Here is a 23,869-nt window from a genome sequence, read left to right on the forward strand (position 1 = left end):
CCAGCTGGCTGAAACATCAGCCTGGTTCTGGCTGAAAAATACCCTAAAAACATTTTGTCCTCTAATGCTGGCACTTGAAAGGAGCCAGTTTGGCTGAATGGGCATGTCCTGCACAGGGAAATGAAAAGGCAGCCTCGAAGGGAGCGTAAACAACCTTCAGTTTACTTAATTGGGGATGCTTTGCATAAAATATGAGCTTGTTGGTAAACACGTTCCCTGTGCAGAGGCGCGTCGGGCCTGGGGCTGTGTGGGACAGTATAAAAGGCAGAGCAAGTGAGGATCCCTCATCCACTTCTCCTGCCTTCTCCTCCTCGGTGACACAGGTGAGCTGTGAGGGCCTTTGTCTCACTATTCTCATTCTCTTCTCTTCTCTTCTCTTCTCTTCTCTTCTCTTCTCTTCTCTTCTCTTCTCAATCCTCAATGGAATCTTTGCCTCTCCATAGTGCTCTCTGAGAGTCTTTCTCCTTGATTCTGCTCTCACCAGGTTTTTGTGGTCATTTTTTGCTGGGGAGAGGTGAGAGATGTTGGGATTTCTTTGCAGGGAACTCTCTGGGCTCAGGGCTGTTGGGTTCCTCCCTTGCTCCCTCTCCAGGCTCTCCCTTCTGCCCAGGCTGTGTTTCCTCCTGCGAGCACCATCTCCCTGTGTTCCTCACACCCCACGGGTTTTTTCCCTGCCTTCTCCAGGTTCTCCTGCAGCCCCAGCCATGTCCTGCTACGACCTGTGCCGGCCCTGCGGCCCCACCCCGCTGGCCAACAGCTGCAACGAGCCCTGTGTGAGGCAGTGCCAGGACTCCCGCGTGGTGATCCAGCCCTCGCCCGTGGTGGTCACCCTGCCCGGGCCCATCCTCAGCTCCTTCCCCCAGAACACCGCCGTGGGATCCTCCACCTCCGCCGCCGTGGGCAGCATCCTGAGTGAGGAGGGAGTGCCCATCAACTCGGGGGGCTTTGGGCTCTCGGGGCTCTCCGGCCTCGGTGGCCGCTACTGCGGCCGCAGGTGCCTGCCCTGCTAGAGCCGGGCCGCGCGTCCAGCGAGTGCCTCGCCAGGCCAAGTGTCCCCTGGAGCTGCTGGCCAGCCTTTCCAGAGGCCTCGGGCCCCTCCTGACAAGGAGGGTGGCCAGCTGAGGCTTCTGCTTGTCCTGCTTTCCTCTGTGCCCAGGCCAGGCAGACGTGTGTGTCCCACAGTCGGCCAGGCCCTGCTGCTGGGTCAGCCTGGCCCGGGCCCTGCCCACCCCTGCTTTGGTTCTGTCTTCACACTCAATAAAGTTCACTCTGCATTGGAACTGGAGTCTTCTGGAGTTCCTTCCATTTTGAGATCCCCAGCTAAAGCTCCTCCATGTGGGCGCTGTGATGCCCTGGGGTGTATGGGTGGGATTGAAGGCAGTATGGCCTTGTTGTTGTGCACAGGAGGTGCTCCAGGGGACATTTGATCCAGGAAGGGTTTTGGACTTTGGGTTCCAGCTGATGAGGCAAAATGGTGTTCCTTCCATTTTGGGATCACCAGCTAAAGCTGCTCCGTGGGCAATGTGATGCTCTGAGGGGTGGGATTGGAGACAGTGTGGCCTTGTCATTGTGCCTCAGTGGACATTTGACTCAGGAGGGACGTGGGACACTGGGTTTCAGTGGATGAAGCAAAACATTGACCTTCCAGAAGAGACTTCTGTGAGGATTTACAGGCACATTCCCAAAGCCTTTATTATGCATTTCCAACTATGAGTGGTTGTTTTCCTTGCCTGCATCCAAACCATGGAGCACTGGGACAACCCAAGGTTCTGAGGTGACACGTGGCTCCCAGGGCAGGTTTGCAAAGAGAAATGTGAGTCCTGTGCCAGGTGTTTGCACAGTGGAAATGGACTGAGCATGCGTCACTCTTGTGGAGGAATCCCAGAGTCCTCAAGGCTGAAAAAAAGCTCCAAGACCAAGTGGCCAGTCAACACAGCAGAGTTCTGCAGGTCTGCTCCAGACACCTGCTCCTTCAGGACATGGTGACACACGGAATGAGTCCACAGCAATTACTGCTCCCGACCACAGGACAATTTGGGTGGGGGATAAGATGGATCCACTGCTCCCTTCTAGGCCTGGGTACAGGTCCAGACCTTGTCACCATCATTGCTGCCCTCCCTCAGAGGAGGAATCATGGTCCCTGTGTGCCCATCCCTGTCCCATGTCCTCGTCACACACCCACCTCAGCACATCCCCAACCTCGGCCAGGCTCAGATGTCCCCTAGGGCACTCTTGGTCACCCTGTGCACACTCACACAAGGCCACACACCCTCCACTGCCCTATGGCACTTCCAGCGATTGCCTTGGAGGTTCTCACCTTGCCCAGGTGTGAGAAAGGTCCAACCCTGGCCTTTAACCACCCAAACACCCCCAGGCCATCACCCCCCCACCCATGGAGCAGCTTGAGCTGCACATCCCAGCAGGGCAGGAACTCCAGGAGACTCCAATTCCAATGCAGAGTGAACTTTATTGAGTGTGTGAAGACAGAACCAAAGCAGGCATGGGCAGGCAGGCATGACCAGCAGTGGGACACACGTCTGCCTGTCCTGGGCACGGGGCCAGCGGGAGCAGCAGGAGCCCAGGGCTGGGCTGGGCTGGGGCTGAGCCCCTGGGCCAGCAGAGCAGGGCACGGCAGGGCCCGGGGAGGCGCAGGAGAAAGCAGGACAAGCAGAAGCCTCAGGTGGGCACGTTTGCCTCCCTCCTTGTCAGGAGGGGCCCGAGGCCTCTGGAAAGGCTGGCCAGCAGCTCCAGGGGACACTTGGCCTGGCAAGGCACTCGCTGGATGTGTGGCCCGGCTCTAGCAGGGCAGGCACCTGCGGCCGCAGTAGCGGCCACCGAGGCCGGAGAGCCCCGAGAGCCCAAAGCCCCCCGAGTTGATGGGGACCCCGGACTCGCTGAGGATGCTGCCCACGGCGGCAGAGGTGGAGGATCCCACGGCGGTGTTCTGGGGGAAGGAGCTGAGGATGGGCCCGGGCAGGGTGACCACCACAGGGGACGGTTCGATGATGACCCGCGAGTCCTGGCACTGCCTCACACAGGGCTCGTTGCAGCTGTTGGCCAGCGGGGTGGGGCCGCAGGGCCGGCACAGGTCGTAGCAGGACATGGCTGGGGCTGCAGGAGAACCTGGAGAAGGCACAGGCAGAAGGTGAGGCACAGCCTCAGCAGGAGAAGGAGCAGAGGCCGAGGGAAGAGACAGGGAACAGAGAGGATGATAGGATCAGGAGCCTCATCCCCATGGCTTCCTGCAAAGAGCCCAAGAGCTTCTCCCAACTCCTCGCAGTGAGCAGAGGCTGGGAGAAGGATCTGGGGACAAAGTTCTCAGCAGGATCTCTGCAGCATTGAGGCCAGGGATGAAGACAAAGACAAAGACACGAAGGAGAAGGAGAAGGAGAAGGAGAAGGAGAAGGAGAAGGAGAAGGAGAAGGAGAAGGAGAAGGAGAAGGAGAAGGAGAAGGAGAAGGAGAAGGAGAAGGAGATGCCAAAGGCCGTTTCAGCTCACCTGTGTCACCGAGGAGGAGAAGGCAGGAGAGGTGGATGAGGGATCCTGTGCTCAGAGTGGGTTTTATACTGTCCCACACAGCCCCAGGGCCAGCCTTTGCTCATGGGATGTGTTTCCCAAGCTCATCCTGCATGGAAAACACTCCCTTCCTCCAGCACCAACCTTTGATTTGGGGCTGCAACGCTCCTTCCCCGTTTCCTTGCTGCTGGCATCCCCATTCCACGCTGGAACCTCGTTTTGTGTGACTTAATTAGAGATCAAAGGCCTCTCCTGGCCAGCACTGTTGATTCAGGTAATTCAGGCCTTTGTGGCCATCTCCTTGGAAAGCAAAGTGTTTTTCCTCCTCTGTCTGGCGGTTTAGTCACTGCCTCGTCTGTCTTGTTGCCATTTCCAAATTAAAACCATGCCAGACTCATCCCAGATAGCTCCAGATTCACACAGCATTTGCATATTTTGCATAAATGTAATTGCAGCTATTTTTCCGTGTGTTTTCAGATTGTGCCACATGTCTGGTTTGAATCTCTCATCGAGAATGAAGCCCTGCTTTAGGTGAGAGCCTAATTAGGTCACAAACCCGGCTTGGCACCAATTTTTTTTAGTTTTTCAGTCAACATTCAGTATTTTATTCCAGAAACCACCTCATGATTTATAGTTTATTGTGTCACCACCTTCAGCTTGTGTTGAACCTCCAAGTGCATTTAATAACCAAATGTGGATTATTTTCCAAGTCAGCTTCACACTTTAAGGGGGATTAATTCCCCCTTGACCCTCAGAGCAACTTCTGCAAAGTCTCCAGGAATGGTTTTTCTTTCTCTTTTTCCAGCGGGGAGCTGAATTCTGTTTTTCAGTGGAAATAAAACATTCAGCAGCTGGTGTTGGCTGTGGGCTACTGGGCAAGTTACTTCCCTGGCCTAATTAGGGCTGGAATGAGCTCAGGTTTGATGTCCCAGCACCGCAGTTTAGAGGCCAGGGTGGCCACTGGTGACATCCTGACAGAGCTGCTGTAGGACAGGAATGGGAGCAATTGGGAACACAGGGCTGGTGGCATCCCTGCAATTGCTGGGACACCTAATTTTGGTTGATTTATGGCCATCCCCAAAGCCAGAACCCCAAATGCTTCATTCAGGTGGTGCAGCCAACAATCATTTCAGCTCAACTCGGATAATTTGAGCGGATAATTTTGGCTAACCAAGGGGAGGAAGTCTCCAGCTTCAATTTTTCCGCCCCAAAACATTTCTGAGGAGAGAAATGTTTCATTTTATTCATTAAAGCAGAGCTTAGCGCATCATGATTGCAGCAAAACAAGAATTAAACTGACCATGAAGGGATAAAATTATTCAATCCCCAGACTGGGGGCTTTATTTTTAGAATTATTCGACGATTTCAGTTCAGAGAAGGACCAAATTAATTGGGAATGCTTCCTGTGGTGATTGAGGCTGAAGAAATTATCAATTCCAGGATGTGATCCATTCCAGGCCAGGCTGGATGGGATATTGAGCAACCTGACCCTGTGGGAGGTGGCCCTGCCCATGGAAGGAGTTGGGACAAGGTGATCTTTAAGGTCCCTTCCACCCCAAACCATTCCGTGACTCCACAACTAAGGGGAATTTTCTTTAGGTAGTATTCTTTTAATTTAAAAAAATGAATTATTTTAGGAAGTGTTTTTTAAATTAAACAAAAAGAAAAGGATGTTTCACTGGAAGCTCCCTCCCAGCAGTATCAGAACCTCCATCTCTCATTTAGCTTCACTCCACATCCCGAAGCCTCGGAGGTGTCTGTCTGCAGAACAACCGAAGCTCTTCAGCTTCTTGAAAGGGAAGAACTTCAAAGCCAATCCCAAATATTCATTAAATGGTTGAGACACACAGAGTGCATCAGCCATGGAAATATTGCAGCTACAATGCAAAATTGGGATGGTTTTGTCACTTGGGCAACAACGTCACCCGAAATTTGGTTACTCCCCAGGCAGACAGCATTTAACAGCGTCAGAACCCAGGGTTATTAATTTTTTCATCAAAAAGTCATTTTGTGTGTCATAATAACCTCCCACGGAGCCTCTGGAGCGGATCCAAGGCTGCTTGGGATTCTTGTGACAATTTCAGGCAGCAGCGCTGGGAACAAAATGAGGTGGGGATGGGGAAAGGGGGGGTCCAGCAGGGCCCTGCTCAGGTGAGACCTCACCTGCAGAGCTGGAGCTGCTAGAGAGAGCCCAGAGGAGGCTGCAGGATGGGATCAGAGGGATGGAGCAGCTCTGCTGGGAGAACTGGGAATGTTCAGCCTGGAGAAGATTTGGGGTGACCTGATTATGGCCTTGGAGGACTTGAAGGGGCAACGAGGAACTGGGGGAGAGACAATTCCCAAGGGATGGGGTGCCAGGACAAGGGGGAAAGGGTTCAGACTGACAGGGAGAAAATTTAGATGGGATTCTGGGAAAGTTCAGACCCACAGAAAAGAAATTTAGGTGGGATTTTGGGAAGGTTCACACCAACAGAAAGGAAATTTAGATGGGATTTTGAGAAAGTTCAGACTGAAGGAAAGGAAATTTAGGTGGGATTTTGGGAAGGAATCCTCCCTGGGAGAGTGGGGAGGTTCCAGCAGAGGTTATGGATGGATACTCCATCCTTGGAAGTGTCCAAAGCCAGTCTGGAGCACCTAGGGATGGTGGGATAGTTCCTGTCCATGGCAGGGGGGGAATGAGATGAGTTTCAAGGTCCCTTCCATCCCAAACATTCCATGATTTCCTGGGAGACTGACAGGAAATCACAGCACAAAGCCAGGGAATGGATTTGTGAAACCCAGGGAAAGGAGTTTATTTGCTTCTCCCTGGATGCAGGTTATTCCATTAATTATAATGGAATTTATTCCATTGAATTTATTCCATTCCTGGGATTTAATTTATTCCATTTTTGGGATTTCATTTACTCCACTATTGGGATTTAATTTCATCCACTATTGGGATTTCATTTATTCCATTCTTGGGATTTCATTAATTCCATTATTGGGATTTATTTTATTCCATTATTGGGATTTCATTTACTCCACTATTGGGATTTAATTTCATCCACTATTGGGATTTAATTTATTCCATTATTGGGCTTCAAAATGCACACAGCATAGGAAATAATAAAATTTAAAAACGCCTTACAAGGCCAAGAATCCTGACCTGATTAGGAGCTGATTACTGGAATGACAGCTGAGCTCTGATCTGTTTATCTTTGAGGACTTTTATTGCTCAACCCATGGGTGGCTGAAGCCAATTCCACGCTGGGGATAATGACACAGGGATGTGCAAACCATTAATGAGCACCTGGGATGGCACTTTTGGGATCAGAGTCGCTGCCTCGGGGCTCTCCCTGTCCCAACTCGTCATTTAAGAGGGATTTAAAGAGGAAAAAAAAAAAAAAAATTGTGCTGGATTAAAGGAGCAAACAAGGAGCAGGTAAAAAACAAATCTGGCTGTAGGGAAGGGCAGAGCTCAGGGACACCGGGCACTTTCCCTGCCTCACTACCTGGGCTGAAAGATGCAGGTTTTGGTAAAATGACCCCAAAATGAGGTCGGGAATGAGGTTTTTGTCAACCCCGGGGCAGCTCTTGGACCCTGAATGGGGGGTGATGCTTAAAGAGTCGCAGAGCACAACGAGGGTGCCCAGAAATGCCCTTTATTAAAGAAAAAGGAATAAAATCCCAATTTCTGTGTGGGCAGAACAATTCCCTCAACCTTTCCTCCAGCCTCCCAGGGATATATTTATATAGAAATATATTTATATTTATGTTCTATATATGTATATATTTTATATATTATAAAATTATATTTATAAATTATATATATAATTATATATTTAATTATACATATGTAAAATTATATATAATATAATTTATTATATATATATATATACAAAATAATCAGAATATTGGGAGATTTCAGTAGGAAAAGGGTTCATACTCCATCCCCTTTCCCCGAAAATCATCGAATTGCCCATTTTTATTCCTATTTCCCCTTTTTAAATAATTCATCCCATTTTTCTCTGGAATTATTCCTGCAAAAATGGGTGACTCTGCAAAGTTCCCAAGGCAACGCCAGTCCCCGGGAACAGCCCCGGGAAGTTTTGGATTAAAGGATTTCAAAGCACTTTGCAAACTCTCATGAATGATTTATTCATGTAAAACACTCATTAGCAGCTTTTAGGGATGCAGCAGGATTGCAGGAGCACAAAGAAAGTCACAAAGTCACCCCGAAGGACGTGGCAAGGTTGGTAATGGACATTCTCTGGTCATAAAGAGATATTTTTAAAATACATAATCAAATAAATAAATAAATAAAATAATATAATATATTAAATATATTGTATAACTATATTGTATAAAAATAAATCTATAATAAAATATAGAATAAAAATACAACCATTAAATATATTTTTATGTTTATATAAATATATTTAAATATTTGTATATTCATATAAAATATAAATATATTAATAAACATTGAATCTCTTGTATATTTATAATTAATAATATAATGTTATGAATATAATATAGTATAAATATTCATTATATTTATAATAAATATTACTCTATTATAAATACACTAATTAATAAATAATCATATATCTTATTATAATGATCATATTAATAAATATAAATATTTTCTCTTGTTTGATTTCAATTTGAAAACTTTGGGTTTTTACTTCTGTCAGATTTCCCAGAACAGGCAAATGCTGGAATTTGTTACAGAGAAAACCTGGACATTCGACAACACTGATTCCTCAGGAACTACACAAGCAGGGAGTAATTGTTAAATCAAAATGTGGAGATCATTCCTGGTTAATTCTGGATTTAGGGGAAGGGGCTCAGAGTTGATTTTTTATAAAGGAATGACAAATAAAGAACTTTGATTAAGATTTAATAAAAATGGGGGCTTGTCAGGAGAAGGAATTGAGGGAAAAAAAAAGAAAAAAAAGATTTTTCAGTTTAATTCTGAGCCTTGCAGTCTCAGAAAAAAAAAAAAAAAAAAAAAAAAAACAAAAAATGAAAAAAAACCAAAAACCCACCAAAAAAACCCCAAATCTTCTGGAATTCTGGGATAAAAAACAGCCCTGAAGAAGGAACAGGAAGGTCAGAAATGCAAACAGGGCCAGTGTGACCCACAAGGAGAGAATGCAGAACTCAGTCCTGAAAAATTAATCTGGAATTAATTAACACCTCACGCACACACAAAAGGCTTCGTTAATATTTCAATTAATTGAAAAAAATTTCAACATCTTCACTCTCCTGTTTTTATTATTATTATTATTATTATTATTATTATTATTATTATTATTATTATTATTATTATTATTATTATTTATTTGCGTGGTTTCATCCCTCTTTAACTGCTAAAAGCCGATAAACCCGCGCTGATACGATTATTCCTGGGCAGCACGGCCTTTCCTAAGGGGTGATTTTTGAGGCGGGATTTTCATTAAAAAGGAATTATTTTCTGCCTGGGGATCATTACCCCATCCACGGCAGCAATTTGGAGGCCCCACTAATTGCAGATTTCTTAAGTGGCAGCTTCAGGTTTCGAAAGACATAAACAAAGGCTGGGGTTTTAATTAGGGATGGGGCCTTGAAGGCCTCACACAGCTTTGGGAAACTCAGCATTTTTTTTTGAGGAGAAAATGGAAAGAAATCAAAGTTTGCTGCTCATTCTGAGGGAGAAATTCGGGATAAAAATGTTCTGTGGGAGGGTGGGGATGTTTTGCAGGGAATTGTGGATTCTCCATCCCTGGAAGTGTCCAAGGCCTGGCTGAATGCGGCCTGTGCTCCTGGGAGGGCTTGGAATGAAATAATTTTTAAAGATCCTTCTTTAAACCATTCCAGGACTGCACAAAACACACCAGGAGAACGTGACTACACAGAACACTTTGAAAACTGAGTAATTTATTAAAATAAAACCCAGGGCTGTGTTTACTGGCACAGATTTCCAGGCCCCAACTGGAGAAGCCATTTCAGGACGCGTCCAAAAGTGCTCCCAGCCCTTCCCTAAATCCCTTCCAGGGCTTGGGACTCCCACTCCTTCATTCCCAGTTGATCTTGGAATTTGGGGGTTCTCCTTCCCCCCACGGATCTGCGGAACCGCAGCCAAGGCCTGCAGGAGCCGCTGGAATTCAAATCTGGATTTGAAATAAATTGAAATAAATGGCAGCCCGGTTCACTGCATGTTCCTCCGGCTGCTCCCGGGGTGACCTCGGAGGATTCATTTGCCTCCTGTGCTTCCCTACACCCAGATAATAACTGGAATTAAAATCTGCCAAAGGCGACGGAAAATCCATCTGCCAGGGAAGGGCCCAGGAGATCTTTTATAGAGGGACCAAAAATGCAGAGGGAGCAGAAATCCCCGCGAGTTCCAGAATGTTCTGCAGCATAAGGGGCTGGGAAAAGGGGAGTGCTCACAGAACACCAGCTCCAAGTTCATCAAATCCAGCCTCTGATGGATAAACCTTCAGGTTCAAGGTTTATCTGCACTTGGCCACACATTGTGTGAATTTTATATAAATGCAATTAATTATTGTCTTTAAAAAGAGTGTTAAGTGGTTAAACAGCAAGAAATGTGGGTTCTGAAGGGAAATAAAATGTAAAAATATAAGAAGCAAAAATGTAGAAACACAGAAATAAATATATAGAAATAGAAATATATACATATATAAAAATATCCGTAAATATATGTATATATAAATACATACATGAAATTTAAATCTGTAAATATAGAGAAATATAGGAATATAAAAATATAAAAAATTAAACATTTTAAAATATAAAAAATGAAAATATAAAAATATGTATTAGTGTCCTTTTATATCTTCATAAATGACATTTCAGCTGAATTAATCCTGTGGAACAGCTTTCTTATAACCTTAGGCTTGTTAATTAGAGTTAAATCTTGGGACATTCCCACCTGCCTTGGACACTTCCAGGGATGGGATATCCACAATTCTCATTCCTCTTTCCCAGGATTCACATCCCAAGCGAGGTGCCAGGAAGTTGAGCTGCCTCCCTTTGTTCCTAATTATTATTTACTCTCCATTTTCCCTCCCAGCATAAATTATCTGCAGCCTGAGAGGGGTCCTAAGGCAAAAGCATTTGTGGGCACTTGGGAACAAAAGGGTTCGGGCTGATCCCAAGGGATTTATGCAGATTTGGGCATCAGGGGTGAAAGAGGGAGGTGGAATTGTGCTTTTAAGGTTGTCCCTGAATATTTAAATGATCCCCATCCCGGTATTCCAATAGGATTTCAATTAAGGACAGTTTTTAGGTAGTAAATAAATGAAATTATCTGGGTGCTGTTATCCCAAAATATTCCTGGCTACACAACCGGTGGGTCCCTCAGAAATCTCTTTTTGAGGGAATCCTGATTTGTGTCTTTATTATGATTTTTCTGTCATTGATTTCCTCTTTAAAATCTCAATAAAAATATTTTAAATCCATGTCTGGCTCACTCAAAATGTTGATAAACTACCCGCCGCCATTTTCTCCAATATTTGAGTGGTTCTATATAATTTGTGCTAAATTACGTTTTCATGAGGACAGAACAATTTCTTGTCTACTTTCCCCCCGCCCCTTAATTCTGCCCCAGAAAACCTGGATGATTCCAGCTTTCCTTTTCCCACAACTTTATCCTTTCCAACCCAAAAACTGGGGGAAAAGGGAGAAAAAAAACCCCATAAAACAAAATCAAGGCCATGTGAGGCTGTGATTTCACCTTGAGTCAGGAGCCAGAACCGTGGGTGGGATTTGGATGCCTTTAATTGCGCTGGGGTCAAACCCTGCAAAGCCCAGGAGCAAATCCAGCTGCTCCACTTAAACCCCATCCCAAGATTTGTAAGGAGAGGATGGGAGATAAGGCTGAGGTTTCTCCATGAGGTCACTGACATCATGAAATTAAAGATTTATTTGCGAATTCATGGGATTTATTGAGAATTCATGGGATTTATTGAGAATTCTGGCATGGTGAATTTATTTTTTCTCCTTATCCATAGATGTAAGGGTACAATTGATGCCCCTGGGAGTGGTTTTGGGACTAAAAAAAAAAAAAAAAAAAAAAAAAAATCCACGCTGGGAAATCATAAAAATAATTCAGTTCCCTGCTAGGAAATGATGCCACTTCAGCTCCCTTTCACAGCACCTGAGAGGGAAAACCCAATGCCAATAAAAGAACCCTTGATCAGGCCCCGAAATAACTGAAATGTGGTTAATTAGCAGCAGATCGAGCCCTATTTTTGGCCCTTGAAAGGGCAAAGTGAATCCTGCCCGGAGGGCGTAGCACGCTCTGGGAAGCTCCGGGAGGGAACAAACACAAACAGGGAGCAAAACAGTTTCATTACTCGCAGAAGTTATGCAGGCAGCAAAGTTTGTTTTGCAACTAATTAAGACTTCATGCAAAGAGGGTGTCACATCCTCCAGGCGCTTCGAGGACGTGTATAAAAGCGTTTGCTACGTAGAAGCCTCCCTAATCACTTTTCTTTTCCTCTCCTCCTTGGGTGATCCTGGTAAGTCAATTTTGAATCAATTATTGGATTTTAAATTAATTATTATTTTATTATTACTATTGTTGTTATTGCTATCTGAATCTCAAATGACAGAGCGAGCTCCTGAAAGGACAAGGGGGTGTTTTAGCAGAAAAAGCCTTTTTATTATCCTTTAGTTTGGAGTTAATTGAAGTTTTACACTTCAGAGGGGAGAGCTCAGGAAAGCAGGGAGGGCACAGAAAACTCCCTCTGAATCCTAAAGAGCCTCAATAATTCCATGGTGCTCTTTTCATATTCTAAAGAGTCAGTGTCATTAAAGAAATTATCATTTAAAATTTAATTTCTACAATATTCTCACCCTCAGCTGTCTTCCAGGAGGCTCCCGTGTCTTTTAAGTTGGAGAACTCGCCCTAAATATTTTCCCAATCCTGCAGAGAGCAGAACACAGATTTTCCTTACTCAAAATCCACTTTACTGCTGGCTGCAGTTAAAATATATTTCTATTTTGAATTCCAAATGTAGAAGGAACTTCCCAGCGCTCCTTTTTCACCTCCTTTCAGGAGTTCTGGGATGAGCTTTTGCAAAGAGTATGGAAGCACTGGAAGATCCCAACCCCCAGACCAATCTTCTTTTCTCAAAGTCAAAATTGGCCATTCCAGATCCAGCTTTTCAGCTGGAAAAATACCCCGTGGTTGTCTTCTCCTCACCTTGAAGTCTAAGGAGATTGGACTTGAATTAATTGGAAAAAAACTCAGAATTTTTAATTTGGGAAGGTTAAAATGGAATGTTCAGGTGGAGACGTGAGAAATCCCCCCTGGATTTTGTCTCCCTCACAGATTCCTGGGGTGAAGTGGGGAATTATTTAGGAAATCACTTCAAACCCCCCTTTGCCAGCCCTTAATTTCTCCCCCAGCAGCTTCACAGAGCTAAAATGAGGAAAATGAGAAAAATGAGGAAAATTATCCCATCTCCTAACGTGTTTTCTTTGCCCAATCCGTGTGGGCATAATCCAGGGCAAGCACGGTCTTCAATCCATAATTAAACCATGCCCAGGGAAAATCTGGCCTCGATATCAGGCTGGGTTTAAAGTGCTCTGGGATTTCAAATATTCAGCTGATCCCTAATGAGACCCATAAAAAAATGGGTGGATCTCCTCCTGGATCTCACTGTTCCACTTGGAACAGGGTAGGAGGAGGACACGAGCTCCAACCTCCACACTGGGGATTTAAATGAGGATTTAAACCTGAGTTGAAAATCTGGGATTGAGTTGGGAGTCGTGGTTTTCCACTGGCAAGAGGGGTGGGACGGACACAGCGAAAATCCCAGGAAGAGAAACAATGGGATAAAAGATTTTGGGGTTAAAATGGTGATGGTCTGAAAAATACCATTATGTTGAAAAGCAGGAAGTTCAACCAGGAAGGAAGAGAGCTCCTGGTTGGAAAACTAAACTGGACAAATTCAGCTCCGACCTGAGATCTTTGGAATTCCCAATTCCCCATAACCGCGTTACCAAAACGCCGCTATTTATCCCAGATATTTCCTGCCACACCAAGGATAGTTTTTCCTCATTTTTCCCTCTTTTCCTGCTCAATTCCAGGTCAAATTCAACTCCCACCTGAATTCCTGCTCAATTCCTGCCAAATTCAACTCCCACCTGAGCCCTCTCTATTTCCCAATTTCTCGTAAATTCCCATAACCGCGTGACTTAACCCAGGTATTTATCCCAGATATTTCCTGCCACACTGAGAATGTTTTTTTCTCATTTTTCCCTCTTTTCTTGCTCCTTTCCAGCTCTGCCCTGCCAAATTCAACTCCCACTCATGCTCTCTGTAATTCCCAATTTCCCATAAATTCCCATAACCGCTCTACCAAAACACCGCTATTTATCCCAGATGTTTAGCGCCACACCGAGGAATATTTTTCTCATTTTTCCCTCTTTCCCTGCTCCTTTCCAGCTCTGCCCTGCCCCCATGTCTCCCTTCCACGAGTGCTGCCTGCCCCCGGGCCTGGCGTGCCCCGAGCCCTTCGCCGTGACCCGCAACGACACCTGCGTCATCAAGTACCCCGACACCGTGGTGGACATCGTGGAGCCCGACTTTCCCCCCTACTCCGTCATCTACCCCGGGCCCACGCTGACCACCTTCCCCCAGCAGACCCTGGTGGGCTCCACGGGCCTGCTGGACATCAGGAACTTCCTGGGCTCCCAGGGATTCCTTGGGTTTGGGGGTAGGTGCGCTTTGGGCTCAGTTGCGGACACCTCCTTTCGGGGCGCTTTGGGGGTTTTTAATCCTTTTCCTCCTCACTCATCCCAGTTTTGTTGTGGAACTTGCAGGCCAACCTAAACCTTGCCTGGATATCTGTGGATAGACTGAAAAAGCACAACTGAGCAGTCAGACAGAGCCCGACCAAAGTTTATGGATAATGGATTGTAGAAGTGCCGAGCTCCCGAGGTTCCCATGGAGTCCATAAATCCAGGGATTCCTGGCACTAGACCTGCCTGAGGACTAGAATTTCCAAACTATGAAAAAACTGAAATTTCTCTACTTACCTCATTCCAAATTAGGATAAACCAAAGCCCAGAATTTTCCAAGAAACCAGATTTTTAAAAAATATATATATCTCCTTTTTTTTTCTTTTTTTTTTTTTTTTTTTTTTTTTGGTTTGCCAAAAGCTGTGTGTCAATAAATTCATTTTTATGCCAACACGGATGTTTTATTATCAATTTCTCCCAAAATAAAAAATTACAAAATCCACCCAAATGATATGACTGAAAATCTTGGGTTCCAAAATGAAATTTTACCCAAATTCCTCTTCATTTGCAAATTTTGCTGAACCAACATTTTAAAAAAAAAGGAAATAAATCATCTCTACTTGGCATTTCTGGAAATTAGGAATTTGTAGTTCCTTGCTGTGCTTTATTTCTGCTTAGCCTCACCATGTAACGCTCTCCCAGCTTCTTTTCCTGCCTTTACCTCATTTAATGCAAGGGGGAAAAAAAGCCAAAATCAAAATACTTACAGCAATTGTAAGAGCAAATCTCTTTGCAAAATCCTTCTGCTAAAATCTATGAAAATCATGGGGGTGGGGATTTGTTGTGGATGCTCCTGGAATTCTTTGATTTTATCCTTTCCAGTGAGTTTTGCATTTGTGAATTGAGCTTCTCGTTCCCATTAAATGCTGTCATGCAGATGCACTTTTGGGTTTTGGTTTTTTAGGATAGTTTCGGGTGGAAGGGACCCCAAAGAAATCATCCAGTGCCACCCCTTGCCATGGGCAGGGACATTCCCCCATCCCAGGTGGATCCAACCTGGCCTTGGGCACTTCCAGGGATGGGGAATCCATGGAATCACCTGGGCCAGGGAAGGATTTATCCCTAAAATCCCATCCAAACCAACCAAGGGAATTTTGGAATGGTTTGGGATGGAAAGGAAACTGAAATCCCAAAAACTCCCACCCCAATTCCCCTATTCTAGGTGGGTCCAACCTGGCCTTGGACACTTCCAAGGATGGAAAATCCATGGAATATCCTGGGACCCTCACAGGGAACAATTCCAACCCAAATCCCACCCAAATTTTCCCTTTTTCAGTCTGAACCCACCTCCCTGTCCAGTCACTCCAGTTCTGGTGGAAAACTTTCTCCTCTACATTTAATTTTGACCCTTTTTGGTCCCAGAAGTGACTTTGGGACTTTTCCTGAAGCTCAACCCCTCCCACATCAGCATTAACCAAACCACCATGCAAAATTGAGGAGATTTTGCCTTTTCCCAGAGTACATCTAGCCTGGATTTTGGGGTGAAATTCTGCTGCCTCTGGGAGCTGGGCCCAGCACAAAAATGCAGGTTTTTTTTTTGTTTAATTAATTGAAGCCCTGGAATGAATTTTCCAGCTGACTCGTGAGGCTGTTCCCCAAAAATAGGACAAAAATCCTGGGCCAAGCATGTTCAGGCAGGAGCTGTCACCCTCCCTGGGGCACCAGGCGAGGACAAGTTGGGCAAGGATGATCTGCAATGTGTGAAAGAAATAAATATAAATATTACATAAATATTATATATTATGAGCAAGGACGATCTGCAGCATGGGGACATGCAGCTTAAAATGTGAAAGAAATAAATATAAATATTATATATTGTGGGCAAGGATGATCTGCAATACGTGAAAGAAATAAATATAAATATTATATAAATATTATATATTATGAGCAAGGACAATCTGCAATGTGTGAAAGAAATAAATAGATATAGATATAGATATAGATATAATTTGTAGGTATAAATTTTATATATAAATATATATAAATATTAAATATAAATATTAACATAAATAACCTATAAATATAAATATATTTATAAATAGAGATATTATAGGCAAGAACAATCTGCAACGTGGGGACGTGCAGCCTAAAATGTGAAAGAAACAAATATAAATATTAAATATTATGTATAAATTAGCCGATATTTGGTAATAGCTAGAAGTAATGAGTGATCAAGATGGGAATTAAGGAGCTGGAATTTCCGGGGAATCACATTCCCAAAATCCTCCCGCACCCCCCTGCCGGGGGTTTTCTGTCCACACCAATCCACTTAATTTCGTCTAATCCACAAAGGAAATCTGCAAATCTGCTTTTTCCACAAATCAGCTCCTGGATGATCCTTCCCCTAATGACAGGTGTTGGGGACGATCCACAAACATTAATTATCTTTGTACACAAGCCTTGCGACACCAAGATTTGGATTTGGACATCCAGATGTTGGGCAACAGCTGCACTTTAGCAACACGAGGATGGGGATTAGGAGTGGCATTTTTCCGGATCATTATTTTGTATTTTTGGGGGGGCAGGAGCTGGTTTGGATTTTCGGTGAATCAGCTTCTGTGCGCCCCGGGGCTGGAATTAATTCCAAGGTGAATATTTGGGATATTTGGGAATTTTGAGTGTCTTGGACTAACTCAAGGAACTCCCTGGCAATGACATTTACAGGTATTTAGAATAAACACATCCCAAATCCTCATCTTTAAGCGATTTTTGCTTTTCCTACACTAAACATCGGAACTAAAAACCAGGATGAATCAAACCACATCTTATCAGCTTTCAAATATTCGAATATCCGGTGATAACATTTCTTAATTAAGCATAAAACTTCATTAACGACACTTCGTTAATACTCCAGCCCCCGAGGGATTGAATTGCATTAAATTCAGCCCCCGGGGCAGGTTGGTGGCAGCTGAGGCCGGTGCTGGCCGGAATTTGTCACCCTGGAGCCACCCCGGGAGGACCAAGGTGACTCCGAGCATCTGCCACACCCAAGGGTTGCTAAAAATACCCGGCTCCTCCTCCCGCGTGTTTACATTCCTGTGGTTTACTGCCATTAAACAATTCCCTGCCCTAAACTCTCCTGAAAATGTGGGATTTCCCTCCGGGGGGGAGGGATCCATCCTGCTGGGAGGCGGGTGGGGAAAAAATCCCAAAATCCAGTGGGAATAATCCCGAAATCCAGCGGAAAAAATCCCAAAATGGAGTGGGAAAAATCCCAAAACTGAGTGGGAATAATCCCAAAACCGAGTGGGAATAATTCCAACATCGAGTAGGAATAATTCCAAAATGGAGTGGGAATAATTCCAAAACCAAGTGGGAAAAATTCTAAAATCTAATGGGGAAAACTACATAATCAAGTGGGAATAATCCCAAAATCAAGTGGGAGTAATTCCAAAATCACGTGACAATAACTCCAAAACCGAGTGGGAAAAATTTCAGAATCGAGTGGAAATAATTCCAAAATCGAACAGAAAAATCCCGGGCTTCATGGGGAAACTGAGGCAGGTTGTGTAATGCCACCCGGGACAAGCAGAGGGAGACGCAAAACCACCGAGGGAACTCAGATCTGGGGCTCCACCCAAACACTGAAAAACGGGATTAATAAAAAATTAAAAACAAAAATACCAGAACCGAGGACAAATTTAAAAATCAAAACAAAACACCAAAACACAGCATGCTCTGGGTTCCACCAACCCCAGAACCCCTTTCCTGAGCATGCTCCGGGCTCCATCAACCCCAGAACCCTTCCCTGGGCTTGCTCTGGGTTCCACCAACCCCAGGGACCCTTCCTTGAGTGTCCTCCGGGCTCCACCAAGCCCAGAACCCTTCCCGGGAATGCTCCAGGTTCAATGCTCCACCAACCGCAGAACCCTTTCCCAAGCATGCTCCAAGCCCAGGAACCCTTCCCTGAGTCTTCTCCAGGTTCCACCAACCCCAAAACTCTTCCCAGGACGTGCTCTGAGTTCCACCAACCCCAAAACCCCTTCTCTGAGTGTTGTCTCGGTTCCACCAACACCAAAACTCCTTCCCTGAGCGTGCTCCAGGTTCTACCAAGCCCAGAACCATTTCCTAAGCATGCTTCAAGCCTAGGAACTCTTCCATGAATGTTCTCCAGCCGCCACCAACCCCAGAACCCTTCCCTGAGTGTTCTCTGGGTTCCACCAACCCCGGAACCATTCCCTGAGTGTTCTCCAGGTTCCTCCAACCCCACAACCCCTTCCCAGGGCATGCTCTGTGCTCCACCAAGCCCAAGAACCTTTCCCTGGGCGAGTTCGGGAATTTTTCCCCACCCGGGAACCGCCGGCTCTTGTGCAACCACCCAAGACCAACCGAGGTCACTCCCTGCCCTGAGCAAGCCAGGGGTCACCGCCTGGATTTTGGGGTTTCTCCGACTTTCCCTGCGAAATCAGAACTCCTGATAGAGCAGAACGCGCGGGGAGCGAGGCGTTAATTGCCGCTAATTACCCGATGGGCGGAATTGTTGCTGATGATGCGAGCTTGGTGCCGCTGATGTCAGCGGGCAGAGACGCTTTGAAGCGGGGGCAGCGAGGGCTGCGAAGCTCCGGCAGCGCCGCTCCCACCCCAAATCCTCTCTTTGATGATTCCTCCGTCAGGCAGAGCTCCTGACTCAGCCTCAGCAGCGAAGCCCGCGGCTCTGCAGCCCCGCCGAACCGGTTCGGGCGCAAAAAACCGAACGAACCGGTATTAAAGCTGCCCCTGCCCTGCGCAAGGATGTGATTTTCTACAGTAATTCAGGATTAATGGTTATTAAGGCTCTGTGTTGTGGGGTTTGCAGTCTGCGCTCGCTCTTTGTTGCCTTTGTTACTCACGGGATGGTTTTGGGTTGGAAGGGGACTTAAAACTCGCCCAGTTCCACCCCTGCCGCGGTCCCGGCTCCTTCCAGCCTGGCCTCGGACACTTTTCTTCGTTTTGGTGGATTTTCTCCTTAAAATCGGGGCTTAAATATTCCGGTTCTGAGGGATTTAGGAACGCTTTCCTGCTCTGCTTTCTGTGCCGGGTAAAGGGTGCAAAAATCAAAGCGGGGGCTTTTCCAAGGCTTTGAATTTATGAGAGAATGAGGGATTTCAGTCTCTTAATTCTGAAAAAAAAAAAAAAAAATTTGGAAAAGTTTTGAGAATGGATTTTCCCAGAAATTCCCTGGAGAAGCTGTGCCAGAGCCTCCCCACCCTCACAGGGAACGATTCCTTCCCCAAATCCTCCCTAAACCTCCCCTCCTTCTGTCTGGATCCATCCCCACAATTCCTGACGAACCAACTGCAGGCACAGGAGCAAAACACAAAACGCGGGTGGAAAAGAGAAAATTCCACTCCAAATTTCTGCATTTCGGGTGATTTTGGGAGGAGTTGATCCCGTTGTGCTCCAGGGACTGATTTTTTCCAGCCCGGATTCGGTTCCTGGATTGGGAATTCCCAAACTGATCAGTTGAGGAGAGCTGAAATCCTTTCCGAGGGGTGAATTTCACATTTTCTCCGTGTGCTTTAACCCCTTTTTCCCCTTTTTTCCATTTTTTTCCCTTTTCAATCCCTCTTCCCTCCGGGGGGAGCTTTTGCGCCTGGAAATGCCCACCTTGAGACGAGGTAAAGCTATCCTGGGGTTTGTGGCATCCCAAGAAATATTCTGATTTTATGAGGCACCTCCAGATATCCTGCAGGGCTTTGGAGCTTATCAGGAATATTCCGGAGACATCAGAAAATGAGATTTCAAAGAGGATCTCAAAACCTCTGCGAGTTTATCATCCAGGGAAATAATTTCGTGGTAATCACGGTAATGACATCCTAGAGGATCCAGGCTGCTGTGACCTCACAAAGAATAAATTATGGAAAGTGCTTCATCAAGCTCCTCATTTTAAACTTCACAATGGGCATAATTCATGAACCTCTTCGTTTTTATTCCAAAGATAACCCCGAGCTTTGCTCTTCAGCTTTGCAGCAGCTTCTTCCCCTGATTTAGGAGCACACCCGTAAATCCCACCAATATTATGGGAAAGAATCCCAGATTTGATAAACAAGGCACGGCCACGATTCCCTGTGTCAGGTTTTGCTTCCATAATGAAAATCACCCTGGCTCTCCAAGATTCCCTGCGCGCTCCAGCTTTTAGCCAAGATAATCTAAAAAAAAAACCTCATTAATTCTCGCTGCATTTTCACCTCTTAATGAAACCGGGAGCAGAAAAGCAGGAAATTCCGAGATGAAAAGACCTGGCCAGTTGCCACCTGCATTTTCGGGGTTATTGCCCAACGCGGCTTTAGATAATCATAAACAGCGAGCAAAACAATTCCTGCGGCTCCAGCAGCGATCCCTGCACCGGGCTCGGCTCCCGAGTCATTAAAGCGCTTTGGCAAAGGGTGGCTCAGCCGCCCCCGGCCATCGGGGCAGGGTATAAATCCCCTCTCCACCCTGGCATCTCCTCACTGCCTCTCCCGACTCCACCTCTCCGCCTCTCTGAGTAAGTTCGGGTCTAAAAACCTCAATTTTCCTTCTGCTTTTGGAGTGGATTTCTCCCCAAAATCGGGGCTGAGCTTTGCATGAATGTTCTGGTTCTGAGGGATTTAGGAGCGCTTTTCGTGCTGGCCAAAGTGGGAGAAAGTCCAAGCGGGGCTTTTGGGATTTATGGGAGAATGAGGATTTCAGTCTTTTAATTCTTGAAAAATATTCGGGAAAGTTTCGGGGATGGATTTAACTTCGCTTTTGGTTGCGTGGCACGATCGGGGAGAGGGTTCAGGATGGAATTAATGGAAAACTGTGGAAAATCCTGCTTAGAACTGAGCTCGGTGCAACTCTGCTGCTGCTTGGATCAGCTCATCCTTAATTTAATTGGAGCCACAGCGAGCTACACCAAGTGATTATTATGGATTATTAACGTAACTGTGCCAAAAACTTTCATTTCTAACTCTTAAAAGTGATTTACAATTCTAAAGCGCTTTTACAGACATTAAATTCAGCATTTCTGTAGGTCAGTGCTGCGTTCTCACTTAAGGGAATTCGGAGGAAAATGCCCTCCATGGGTATTTTTGAATTTTTTTTAAATTATCAAAAGAATAAATTTAATTTACAAGTTTTTAAAAATATTCTGATGCTACACCAGGCTTTTATGTGAGGATTTAACCTGAAGAAATAAACATTATTGAATTAATTTCCCCTAGGTGAAAATGCAATTTTCTTATTTGGCTTGATTATATCACTATAGAAATAATTTAACATATATATTATATGATATAAATATTTAATTATATGTTTCGCTTATTAAACGAGCACTTAACACTTCCACTTATTCTCAGCCTTTTGCTTTTTTCCCCTGTGTTTTAGCAGAATATTTTCGTGCTAAAACACAGACGGAAAAAAAAAAAAAAAAACAACGGGAATCTGCAAGGAAAATAATACAAAAAATAAGCAGGTTGCAAAGCTGATTATTCCACGCTGAAATACGTGGAAAATCCGGATTTTTTTTTTTTTTTTTTCCCCAAGTGTGGGAGGAACAGAGGCGCTGTGGGAACGAGTTCGAGCGCGTCCTCAGGAATTCCTCCAAAGGGCCGGGGCTGGGAGGAAAAGAGGAGGAGTTCTGCTCCAGGGGGAGGAGGAGAAAAGGGGGAAATTAACAGGAATTCAGAACAAATCGGGGCGGGAAAGTTAAAGGTGGGAGATAAAACTGCATCCAAATTAACTCCGAGGATCCCTTAAAGACAAATCTCAATAATCAAGACAGCAATTATTGGTTTTACCTCAATTATCCCTAACAAGATCTTAAAAGGAAATTATAGCCTAGAGAGCAATTCTTGTTTTTGCCTTAGTTATCCCTAAAAGATCTCAAAACGAAATGTCAATAGTCAAGAGAGCAATTCTTGTTTTTATCTGAATTATCTCTAAAAACCACTTAGAGACAAATGTCAACAAACAAGCGATCAGCTCTTGTTCTTACCTGAATTATCTCCTGCAATGTCAATAGCCGAGTGCTCAACTCTCGTCTTTTTCCGAGTTTAGGAGCACAATATCCTTTTAGAGATATCTCGATTACCTCTAAAAGCCACCTAGAGCCAAATAAACCAGCTCTCGACCATGTCTTTATCTCGATTATCTCTGAAAACCACTTAAAGCCAAATGTCAACAAACAAGAGCTCCAGTTCTGTCTCTATCTCAATTATCTCTGACGATCTTTTAGAGACAAATGTCAATAAACCAGTGCTTAAATTTTGTCTCTATCCCAAATTTCTCTGACGATTTTTTAAAGCCAAATGTCAATAAACCAGCCCTTGGCTCGTGTCTTTATTTCGATTATCTCTAAAAACCACTTGGAGCCAAATGTCAATAAACCATTGCTCAAATTTTGTCTCTATCCCAATTTCCTCTGATGATCACTTAGAGCCAAATGTCAATAAACCAACGCTCAAATTTTGACTCTATCCCAATTTCCTCTAACCATCTCTTAGATCCAGATGTCCATAAACCAGCCCTCAAATTTTGTCTCTATCCAAATTACCTCTGACAATCTTTTAGATTCAACTGTCAATAAACCAATGCTCAAATTTTGTCTCTGTTCCAATTTCCTCTGACGATCTTTTAGAGCCAAATTTCAATAAACCAGCCCTCAAATTTTGTCTCTATCCCAATTTCCTCCGACGATCTCTTAGACCCAAATGGCAACGTCCAAGAGCTTCCAGGAGTTCTTTGCTTCGCTTTTGGACCTTTCTTTGTGGTTTTTGAACCCCGCAGGCTCTCCCCCAGGCAATGGCTTCCACCCAGCTGGCCTGTGCCACCCCCTGCGAGCCCAAGTGTCCCCAGCCTCTGGCCAGCAGCACCAACGAGCCCTGCGTGGTGACCTGCGGCGACTCTCGGGTCATCATCTACCCGCCGCCCGTGGTTGTCACCTTCCCGGGGCCCATCCTCACCACGTACCCCCAGCAAACCGTCGTGGGAGCCTCGGAACCCTCGGAGGTGGCCCTGGGCGAGCCCCAGGCCGCGGTGGCAGCCGAGGTGACAGCGGGTGACAAAGTGGCAGCGCCGGTGGTGGCCCGCGCGGAGCCGCGCTGCGCCCCCAAATATTCCTACAGCTACTCCTCGCAATGGACTCATCCCTGCAATTCCTACCGCTCCGGGAAGCGCTGGACGTGCTGAGCCCGGGGAAAGGGAAATTCCGGGTGAAATCCCAGCGGTTTTTTTCCCTTAGTTTAGAGCTGTTCTCCCGCAGCTTCGCGGCGCAGCCGTCTGCTCCCGCCGCGCTTTGGCTTATCGCGGATTTTTTTTTACTGGCACTGAGCTTAGAGAGGTGACTTGAAATGCTCGGAATTGCACACGGCAACCCTGCCAAAAAAGAGAAATTCCCCGTTTTTTACAAGAGGCATCCCTTGGATGCTGGTGATTTGCCAGAGCCTCGCTGAACCCCCCGGAATGATGCTCTTTGTATCCTGTACAGTTTTGTTCCACAATTGTAGGAAAACTTCTCTTTCCAAATAAATTTTCTCGACCGAAATGCATTTTCTGTTTTCCTTTATCACATTAAAAAAAAAAAAAAAAAAAAAAAAAAAAAAAAAAAAGGGGGAG

At 45.3% G+C, this 23,869-nt stretch overlaps 4 protein-coding genes across 6 annotated transcripts; 3 read left to right on the forward strand and 1 right to left on the reverse strand.

Moving 5' to 3' along the window:
• The first annotated feature begins 686 nt into the window (after positions 1-686).
• Positions 687-1,010, forward strand: LOC132085053 (feather keratin 1). The gene has a single exon (XM_059490406.1). It carries the CDS (start codon positions 705-707, stop codon positions 1,008-1,010), a length of 306 nt encoding a protein of 101 aa, XP_059346389.1. The 5' UTR covers positions 687-704.
• Positions 1,011-2,797: 1,787 nt separating this feature from the next.
• On the reverse strand, positions 2,798-3,121 carry LOC132085054 (feather beta keratin-like). Its single transcript, XM_059490408.1, has one exon. It carries the CDS (start codon positions 3,101-3,103, stop codon positions 2,798-2,800), a length of 306 nt encoding a protein of 101 aa, XP_059346391.1. The 5' UTR covers positions 3,104-3,121.
• Positions 3,122-11,864: 8,743 nt separating this feature from the next.
• Positions 11,865-15,189, forward strand: LOC132085025 (claw keratin-like). Of its 3 annotated transcripts, XM_059490371.1 has the most exons (3): positions 13,686-13,717; positions 13,959-14,229; positions 14,336-15,189. In XM_059490371.1, the coding sequence occupies exons 2-3, from the start codon at positions 13,974-13,976 to the stop codon at positions 14,368-14,370; spliced, it is 291 nt and encodes a 96-aa protein (XP_059346354.1). In that variant the 5' UTR covers positions 13,686-13,717; positions 13,959-13,973; the 3' UTR covers positions 14,371-15,189. The 3 variants fall into 3 exon arrangements, with proteins under 3 accessions (XP_059346351.1, XP_059346354.1, XP_059346352.1); XM_059490368.1 differs by lacking the exon at positions 13,686-13,717 and adding an exon at positions 11,865-12,024 and having other exon boundaries at positions 13,959-15,189; XM_059490369.1 differs by having other exon boundaries at positions 13,959-15,189.
• Positions 15,190-20,560: 5,371 nt separating this feature from the next.
• LOC132085021 (feather keratin 4-like) lies at positions 20,561-23,798 on the forward strand. The gene is made up of 2 exons (XM_059490365.1): positions 20,561-20,780; positions 23,042-23,798. Exon 2 carries the CDS (start codon positions 23,057-23,059, stop codon positions 23,441-23,443), a length of 387 nt encoding a protein of 128 aa, XP_059346348.1. The 5' UTR covers positions 20,561-20,780; positions 23,042-23,056; the 3' UTR covers positions 23,444-23,798.
• Positions 23,799-23,869: the final 71 nt, after the last annotated feature.

This window comes from Ammospiza nelsoni, chromosome 28 (assembly GCF_027579445.1).
Source record: "Ammospiza nelsoni isolate bAmmNel1 chromosome 28, bAmmNel1.pri, whole genome shotgun sequence".
Classification (NCBI taxonomy): domain Eukaryota; kingdom Metazoa; phylum Chordata; class Aves; order Passeriformes; family Passerellidae; genus Ammospiza; species Ammospiza nelsoni.